Source organism: Panthera uncia (genome assembly GCF_023721935.1).
Source record: "Panthera uncia isolate 11264 chromosome A1 unlocalized genomic scaffold, Puncia_PCG_1.0 HiC_scaffold_17, whole genome shotgun sequence".
Lineage (NCBI taxonomy): Eukaryota > Metazoa > Chordata > Mammalia > Carnivora > Felidae > Panthera > Panthera uncia.
The window spans coordinates 112,767,137-112,776,501 of NW_026057577.1; the positions used below are offsets into that span (position 1 = coordinate 112,767,137).

At 41.2% G+C, this 9,365-nt stretch overlaps 1 protein-coding gene across 1 annotated transcript; it reads right to left on the reverse strand.

Annotated features, from left to right (window-relative positions):
* Nucleotides 1-7,019: 7,019 nt before the first annotated feature.
* HSPB3 (heat shock protein family B (small) member 3) lies at nucleotides 7,020-8,501 on the reverse strand. Its single transcript, XM_049648076.1, has one exon. The coding sequence runs from the start codon at nucleotides 8,281-8,283 to the stop codon at nucleotides 7,810-7,812; it is 474 nt and encodes a 157-aa protein (XP_049504033.1). The 5' UTR covers nucleotides 8,284-8,501; the 3' UTR covers nucleotides 7,020-7,809.
* Between the last annotated feature and the right edge of the window lie 864 nt (nucleotides 8,502-9,365).

The following is a 9,365-nucleotide window of genomic DNA, read 5'->3' on the forward strand; positions in this document are numbered from 1 at the left end:
CAAACATAGAATTAAATTCAAAACGTCGTAAATCTTTTTTAATTCATAAAGTCTCCTATGTTTTCCTGCTTTTTGTTGTTGTCTTCTTGTTTGTTTGTTTAAACAGGGCCTTTCTCATGCCACAAGAAGGATATTATAGGTGAAGACATCATTCAGAGTTCTAGAGGGAAACAAAAGGCATACTCAGCTTGGATTTTTTAAAAAACCTATAATAAAGGGATGATTTACAGAGATGTGAGCAGGGCTGGGAAAACAACAAAAACGCTGAGGCACTAAGATGTTATCATTTCTGATAAGAAATACATATTTGGTCTTCATCCCAGTTTCTAGCCCCTAAAACCCTTGGAATTTTCTAAAAGTTGGGTACTTCAGAGGTGTCTTTTGTTATGCTAATGGTGACTTTTGGAAAACCCTGAAGTAACCTAAGGATGGGGCTTGTTGCCAGGAGAGCCAACTCTGTGGTTAGTGGGCTGGAACTTCCCATCCCACCCAGGAACCTCTAAGTAGCGTAGAGGGGCCAGAGATTGAATTCAGTTCATCCATGACCGATGAGTTAATCAAGCATGCCTATGTAATGAAGCGTCATAAAAACCCGAAAGGATGTGTTCACAGAGTGTCTGGGTTGGTGAACACCTGGAGATTTGGGGAAAGTGGTGCACCTGGCAAGGTCATGGAAGCTCCACACTCTTTCCCTGTATCCAGCCCTGTGCATCCCTTCCATCTGGCTCTTCCTGAATTACATTCTTTTATAATAAACTGGTAATCTACTAAACAAAATGTTTTTCTGAGTTCTGTGAGCCACTGTAGCAAATTAACTGAAACCAGGGAGTGGGTCTTTGGACCCTCTAATCTATGGCCAGTCGGTCAAAAGTATAGGTGAGAACTTGGGTTTGTGATTGGTATCTGAAATGGGGGGAGGAGGGCAGTCTTGTGGGACTGAACACTTGACCTGTGGGATCCGATGCTCTCTCTGGGTAGATAGTATTAGAATTGAGTTGAATTATGGGACACCAAGCTGGTGTCCTAGAATGGCTTGGTGGTATCAGGAAAAAAAAAAAAAACCCACACATTAAAATTGGTATACAATTGTAGGCACCCAGAGACCAGTAATGGTGGGAAGCCATTACCCTATTGAGCCTGAAGGAATATAGGGAAGGGAGACAGAACTATTTGCTCAATTTGGGCTAGAGCAGGGGGCGGGGGGGAAGGGGGCCACTCATCATAGCTGTACATCAGAGGGAGGCAGCCTCTGCCAGAACCTGGAACCAAAGCAGAAAGAGTCAGAGAAAAAAATGCCCCAATCTCTCTGTCATTCTACATGCTGCTGTCTTGCTTGTGCCTTCCATTGGGTGAATCCAACCTGAAATCAGAGGGCAGTCCCCTGGGGCACAGAACAGGGCTGAGGCGAAATAACTGTTCATCCACAATTTTAAACCGTCCTAATATTATTCAAGAATGAAGCAGTGTGATACAGACTGAGATTTTTCCATGTACAGACCCTTGCAAAAATAACAAGGTGCCTTGGGAAGAGAAAGAAACCCAGAAGGTAAACTGTGGAAAACAATAAAGAGAAGCACACAAATTCATAAAAAAAATTTTTAGTACTGAGATTTTAACAATCGATAGTTAAAGGTAAAACTAAAATTAACAATGGCAGCAAGATGGGGAAGGGGATTCAGTGGGTTGTAAGGACACAAATATTCTTCCAACACCCAGGAGAAGGATAGAAACATTAAATTATTTTTTTAAGTGTTTATTTATTTTGAGAGAGAGAGAGAGCACAAGCAGGGGAGAGGCAAAGAGAGAGGGAGAGAGGGAATCCCAAGCAAACTCCACCCTGTCATTGCAGAGCCCGACATGGGCCTCTAGCCAAAGGAACTGTGAGATTATGACCTGAGCCAAAACCAAGAGTCAGACTCTTAACCGACTGAGGCACCCAGGCACCCCCAAAAATATTAAATAATTTAAAATGTCTATGTTTTTACGCTTTTATTATTTTCCTTCAAACATGTATACTAACCTATAAATTTTCTAACAATGTTTACATTTTAACACCTTAAAGGTGAAGAGAAAAAAACAAGGATATAAGCTTAGAAAACTTGATAATCCAAAGACAGAAAAGGAAAAAAAAATCAAAGGGAAATCATGATAAATACACACAGTAAGAAATACATCTAAATATTTCATGCAGTAAGAACTGAGCTCAATTCATTTATTAGATTATCAGATTATATTTTAAAAATCAAGCTACATGCTACTGCTTCTAAGAAACAAACTTAAAACAAAGGTACATTGAATATGTAATAAAAAAGATGTCATGCAAAGCATGAAACAAAAAATGATATTATCAGGCAAAACAATTTAATGGTAAAAGCATTACATGGAGATAGAATGGGCCTACATAATAATATAAGATATAATCCAATTGAGAGAAATCACAAATGTATAATCACATGACAACATAACCTGGAAATATACAAAAGAAAAAATGGACCAAAATTTTTTTTAATTTTAAACTGTCCTTTCATACTGAAGGATTTTTAAATGCCAATCTGTGTGTTTCTATTTGCCACAAACAACCAAAAAAAGGAAGGACAGGTGAACCAACAAAATTGCAAATACATATATATGTGTGTGTGTGTACATATACATATACATATATATATACACACACTCCAAATAGAAAATTTGTATATAAATATACACTCTATAAATTATTTTCACATATATATGGTACATTTTTTAAATAATTATGCATCAGGTCATGAAAAAAATCTCAACAAATTCCAAAGAATGGGATCAAAGAATAGAGACCATTTTGTCTTACTGCAATAGATTTTCCTTGTATTTGTCCTTGAAGTTAGAAGACATTAATACACAGGATTTTAAAAGTATATTACATATATACATGCATGCTCTTGTGTATTAAACAATGCTGAGGAAATGTAGAAGAAAACATTTACTTAGCAGCATATATTACTTAGCAGCATATATTTTTCAAATTTAAAATACTGTCTCATATTTTGGGGAGGACATCTGGCTAACTCAGTTGCTAAGACAGAGTTATTTTCAACATGTAATATGTGAGCTGTAAATTAGCATACCAAACCAACATTTTAATTCTTTTTTCCAACTAATTATTTGAGAATCTCTGAAGAAACAGTAGTAAACTAGTTACAAATATTTTTGTTAAGCTTGAGGAAATGATTTGAGGTGTTTTGATTTTTTTCCACTGATGTTGTATACCATTTGTGGGTTCTTTTTAATGTTTATTTATTTTTGAGACAGAAAGACAGAGCGTGAGTGGGGGAGGGGCAGAGAGAGAGGGAGACACAGAATCTGAAGTAAGTTCCAGGCTCTGAGCTGTCAACACAGAGCCCGACGCAGGGCTTGAGCCCAGGCACCAAGAGATCATGACCTGAGCCAAAGTCGGACGTTTAACCGGCTGAGCCACCCAGGCACCATACCATTTTTGTTTTTTAAAATCACAATGACCACTGACAGCAATTCTCAGATCATCACCAGTAGGTGAGAAGTAAGGCAAGGGCACATTCGGGATTCCAGTGCGGTTCGGACTCAGGGAGGTCAATGGGAACTAAAGTCTTCAATGACTTCTGGGCTTCCAGGATAAGAGATGACAGCTTAAAACAAAAACAAAACTTTGATCCACAATCTACAGGAAAAGAAAAATCCTGGAGAAGTTTAAGAGAACTGATTTTTACACTTAAGCAAGTAAAAAATTATATAAAAATATAAGATGATATTAGAGTCCCTAAATTTTGAAAGCAGTCTGGGGTACATAGGCAATATGCTATAGGCCTGTGTGATTTGCCTGGCTCCCCCTTCCTGCAGTTCTAGATTTGGGGTCCCGGTGGATACAAACTCTGTGTGCCTTTCCATCTGCCTTCTCTTTTCTGAGGGTGTCACCTGCCTCCCAGACCATGGTGCTGCCACCAGAGCCATTGCCAAGTCTCCCAAGGTGACTGGAAGCCAAGTTGAAACCCCGAGCCTGTGTTTCTCACCCGGCGTGAGCCCTGACCATGCTAGGTCATCCTTCTGCTCCTGGCATGGATGAAATGTCACATCGTGGGACATGGGGTCTGGTTTTCTGAGCAGCCGCTAAGGGGTTGGGCGATATACCCCAGAAGTGCAGGAGAGTCTACACCCTGTGAGCTAAAGGGGAAACAGGAAATAGTAGGGACTGGGGCAAGCAAATTCCCTCTTCTTTCTTTCCTGTAGATTGCTTTAAGATTTTATTTCTTCCCAAAGATCTTCGGAAGAAGTTCCAGGTACTAAACCAACATCCTTGCCAAGAGCCTGCTGAGTCTCTTCATAGCTCATTGTGAACTGGGGGCCAGCATGGCAACACATCACCTCACGTTGCTTCCCTTTTTTTTTCCATGCCTCTTTCCCCCCTAACTTCTCACTTTTACCAGTCTGGGTGTGCCCTTCCCAAATAGAGTGCCAGCACTTCATTCCTTGTCTCAGGCTGTATTTTGTAGGACAGGTTTTTCTAAGAGAGCTATAACAAGAGTATTCACTTTACAGGAGTGCTGGATACTTTTCTCCTTGCCCCCAGGAGTCACTCTCCACCTTTTTCCCACCCTGCCCTCTGCCCTGGGAGGCTGTTGAACTATATCAACAGGGTGCCCACACCTTCTGGTTATCACTTAAGTCCCAATAGGGTGCCATGGTGGGAGATTAGAGGGAGAAAGTATTTATTCTTCTAGCACCTGAGAGAGGTCACCTGGGGCTGGTTGTGTCCGTCATATGAAAGTCACAGCTGGTGGTCTTCTCCATCTGACTTTCTTGATCTCTGAGACAAGCTTCCTCCTGCCATTCCTTTGGACCCAGGGGATATAACAGCTCCACCCTGCTACCCTCAGGTTATACCCTATCCCTTGAAACTCTTCTTCACCCTGCCCACTCCTTTGGAACGTGTCTCTTTATAAGTAAATCACTCCAATTTGAATGATTTCAGTTTTGACATTGTTACCTGTTTCCTGTTGGGACCAGTAGTGAAAAGGAATGGTTAAATTAGAATACTGTTTATCTTTGTTGGAATAGTGCATAGCCATTACAAATCGGTTAATGTTTGGTAGTAAAAGCAAGTGATGCACTTAAAAAAAAATCACTTAAGAAGTCAAACAGTAATGGGACAGCTGGGTGGCTCAGTCAATCCCTCAGTGTAGGTTTGGGATTCTCTCTCTTTCTCCCTCTCTCTCTGCCTCTCACCGGCTCTCATGCACCTGCTTGCTCATTGTCTCTCTCTCTCTCTCTCTCTCTCTCTCTCTCTCTCTCTCAAAAAAAAAAAAAAAAAAAAACTTAAAAAAAAAGGAAGAAGTCAAGCAGTCAGAGTTCTGGCAGGAATCAGAATTCCATCACCTGAAAGGACTTTAATGAAGAGACCATTTATGGGAAAGTGGACAAGTAAAGAGAAGCAGTAGGGGATGGTGAAGCACCCAGGACAAGAAAGGCAGAAAACATTGCCACCCCAAATGCTGAAGGGACAAAAGGAAGAAACTGTTAAGACTCCTGAGCCCAGCACAAGTGGGAGCCCTGGAGGAGTGGCCACCTCTCCAGAGGTGTAATCATCGAGGGACACAGGCCTGCCAACACCTCATCTGTGGCAGGTTGACAGAAGGATATGCCCTGCCCTTTTTCCCCTCCTACCCACTAATCTTCTGTCACTGGCTCACTGTCAGCACTCCCATTGGCTGAACCTAGTTGAAACAAGAATGATGTGGCCCATCGGGGTCAGCCTGCTTGGGCTCAGAGTGGGGCCGACGAAGGCAAAGGATGGGTTTGGTTGGCACAAAGTGAGGCAGGCAACAGACAGTAAACAGGACTACTGGGATATCAAACTCCATGGAAATATAATCTTGTGAAAAGCAATACATGTATTTATACGTAGGGGAAGACTGAACTAGAAATTTCACGTAACAACTTCATGATAGTAAAAGAGTAAGAAATATTTTTTATTTGTTATAGTGTTTCGTATATTTTTCAAATCAAAAAAATTGGCTGCATAATACTTTAAAATGTATCTTAGAAACAAATAAAGACTAATTGGATGATGTGATTATTTTAGTATTCATTTTTAAAGGAAAAGTTTCTCTCAGTGGCTCCTCGTGGTAAGATTTTTACTTCCCGAATTTTCCCAGAAGTAGGACCTCATCTGGAGTAAGGTTAAGGCCAAATGAAAGGGGTTTTTTGTTGGTTGGTTGGTTGGTTGTTTTCTCAAAGCACTAGTTGGTTTTCACACCATCCTGCCAAACATTGGGAAAGAATAATCTAATGTGGGACAAATGGTATCCCAGCTCTAATCATATTAGTAGATGTAATCCCAATAACTACGATTATCTTTGTAACGTAGCAGAGCTGGTCCGTGATAGTCACTTTGTCAAACAAAATTTCTTAGAGTTAGATGCACAAACCTCGGTGGATAAACATTAACATACAGCTTCATAATTATTTCAGTTTAATTATATTGTAAACAAATGTCTCTGATCACATTTGTTTTCAAAACTACTTTTAGAACTGTTTGATTTCTTTTTCTATTGCTCCGTATCTCTCCTGTTTTCACCAGAACTACACGCCATGCACCATGGAGTAGCACAGGGGTGCTGTCAGTGGCCTGAGTCTGCCCTGGCTCTTTCCACACCCAGCCTCTTCTATTCCCAGAGCCGTGCACAGACTCCCCGGCAGCACACGGTGGGTGCAGGGTAAAGGCGGCTACTTCCTCCCGAGAAATATTTAGCATGTACAGAATGAGATAGCAAATGTTTGGAATGACCCAGAGACCAGCTGTTGATGGCAGTACTCCTACTAAAGCAAATCCTGAACCTCCAACGTCTCAGCCCTTCCCTTCAGCTGAAGCAGCACTCGGCAGTGCACTGTAGAAACTTAGCCCCCTGTGTGAGCCCAGGCCTGGGAACCTCCCCGACCTGCCAGGCTATTTAAAGCCGAGGATTATGCAGAGAGAGCAGATGCAGTACATTTTGCCATCTTCTGAAATCTACACTTTTAAACAGCATCAAAGAACACAGATTAAAACTCTTTAATTCAGTAACTGTACTTTTAAAAGTGGTTTCTCATTACGAACTTATAAGGGTAGGAGTCAACACATATCTTTGTACAATCGCATAAATATCCACAGAACATATGCTGTTGTCAAAAATACATTCAAATAGGATTCAGTTCATCTTTTTAAAAATGGGGTACATATTTAGAGCTTTTTAAAAATAAAATTCATATCTGAACATTCCAATATTATGTTTAAGGCAGTGACAGCTGTAGTGAATCATAAATATATTTCAGATCCAATTTCGAAGTACTGTATTTTAACCTTCACACTCTATATTTACAAAGTTCCACTTCAATTAAAATTCACGGAAAAGAAGAGCTTGTCAAGTGAAGGGAATCACAGCTTTTTTTAGCAATATAAAGAGTCTTCATAAAATGGATAAGATATCAGTATGGTTCTTTTGCCATCAATTATTACAAAAGCAGATTCTGTGGCATTGTTGGAGTAACAAGGAAATAATTCTGAGTCTTCACTAGTCTGAAACCCACCTCCTAAACTGTCACTGTTTCGGGTGTAAGAATAGCATCGCTTTGAACGGTAGGAACATTTAACAATTTTCCTCTCTGAGGGAGAACAACAAAAACAACCTCAACATACCAGGAACTATGTCTCTACTTTTAATCTTCACAAAAACCATTTCAAATGTGGTTAATACAAACATTCCCTGTGGTACCATTGGCTGAACTCTAATCTTCCTGGAGCCGTGAGAACAGGAATTGATGTCAATTAGTCCCAACTGGATCCTTTACTTCCACCACCAGAATTCCATCGTGACAGAGGATGGCAGACAAATCTTTGGTCTCAATGCCATCTGGCAGCTTATACTGACGGGTGAAGCTTCTTGAGATAAAACCATGCTCATCCATTCTGGTTCCGTGCTGAGCCTTGATCAGCAGCCAGCCTTCGAAGGTCTGAATGATGATATCCTCGGGGAGGAACTGGACCACGTCCAGCAGGATCTGGAAGCGGGACTTGCCTTCTTGGGTCGGCATCTCCACCATTGAATCCACCCGAGGAGCCTGGGCCGCCCTGGCTTTGCTCACATCCACCGTGGTTGGCCCCGGCAGCGCGTATAAAGCATGATCCAGCCTGCAGTCTTCCAAACCTCGAGCTTCAAACTCCTCCTCGTAGCGCACCGGAGTCTCTATGAGGTGCCTCAAGATGATTTTTGCCATGGTCGGAGTCAAAGCCAGCATTGAACCGCTTCGCTTCGGTCTATGTGCCGTCAGGAGCAAACCCTCGCAGTTGCCTACTGACTGGATTATCAGTCGCAACGGCTCTTCGCTTGGAACCCTGCGCAGACGCAACTACTTAATTAGGCCTGCATCCTACCGCCGCACACCCACTCTTGTCTTTTCACACGCGCTGACAATGAACGGCTATTTATAGGGTATGGTTCAAAGTTGCATTTAGCACACGGCCGGCTGAAGCTGCCCAGGCAAGGATCGCGCTTACACTCTCAGCTATCCTTGGCAAATGTGTCTGCTTTGCTTACCTCAAGAGAAAAGGGGAATTAGAATCAGAAATAGCATTTACAGAATTTCTGAGTGTCTGTCCTTGTGAACTGCAGTGATCTAAGGGACTGTGACTTCTTACCATAGTCCAGAGATGTGTACTCATAATATGAGCTAAGACTTCTGTCTCCCTTGTCTCCAAGTGCAAAGCTGGGAGGGATGAATGTAGCTATAGTTGACTAGGAATTAAGATACACAGACACATATTCAAATTTCAGACATTCACCAAACTCTCAGCCCTCTGTCCTACACATTTTCTTTCCTTTCATCTTTTTCATCACTTGTCCTGAAGGGACATCTGAGCCAAGTCATCTGGGTTTATTATATTTGACTCATCAAAAATGAGATCAGTCAACTAAGTTAGATAATGATGTCAAACCTCAGATGGGGGTTGAGTGGGGCATAGAATGAGGAACTTAGTAATGAAAATAAAGCCACAGGGAAGAGGAAAATGTTAAAGCGTTGAACTACTTGATAGTTAGGCCCAGAAAGCTGAGGATGAATCTAGTTGTAGCTCTGCTATTAAAGTGGCAAAAATAAATGACCCATAATTTCTTAACTATCACACCCTTTATATTCAACTTATATTGAAAAAGAATGAGGCAACTTTTTACCCACTGCTGGAGAAGGATCTCCAAAATGTGCTAAGTAAAAACAGCATATGATATGCTACTATTTATGGGGTTTTGTTTTTGTTTTTGTTTTTTGTATAAGTAGGTATTTGCTTATATAAATAGAATCTCTCTAAAAGATATGTGGCTGAA

Excerpts from the sequence above, each read along its gene's own strand:
- HSPB3 (XM_049648076.1), bottom strand. The coding sequence starts at position 8,283 with ATGCTGGCTTTGACTCCGACCATGGCAAAAATCATCTTGAGGCACCTC.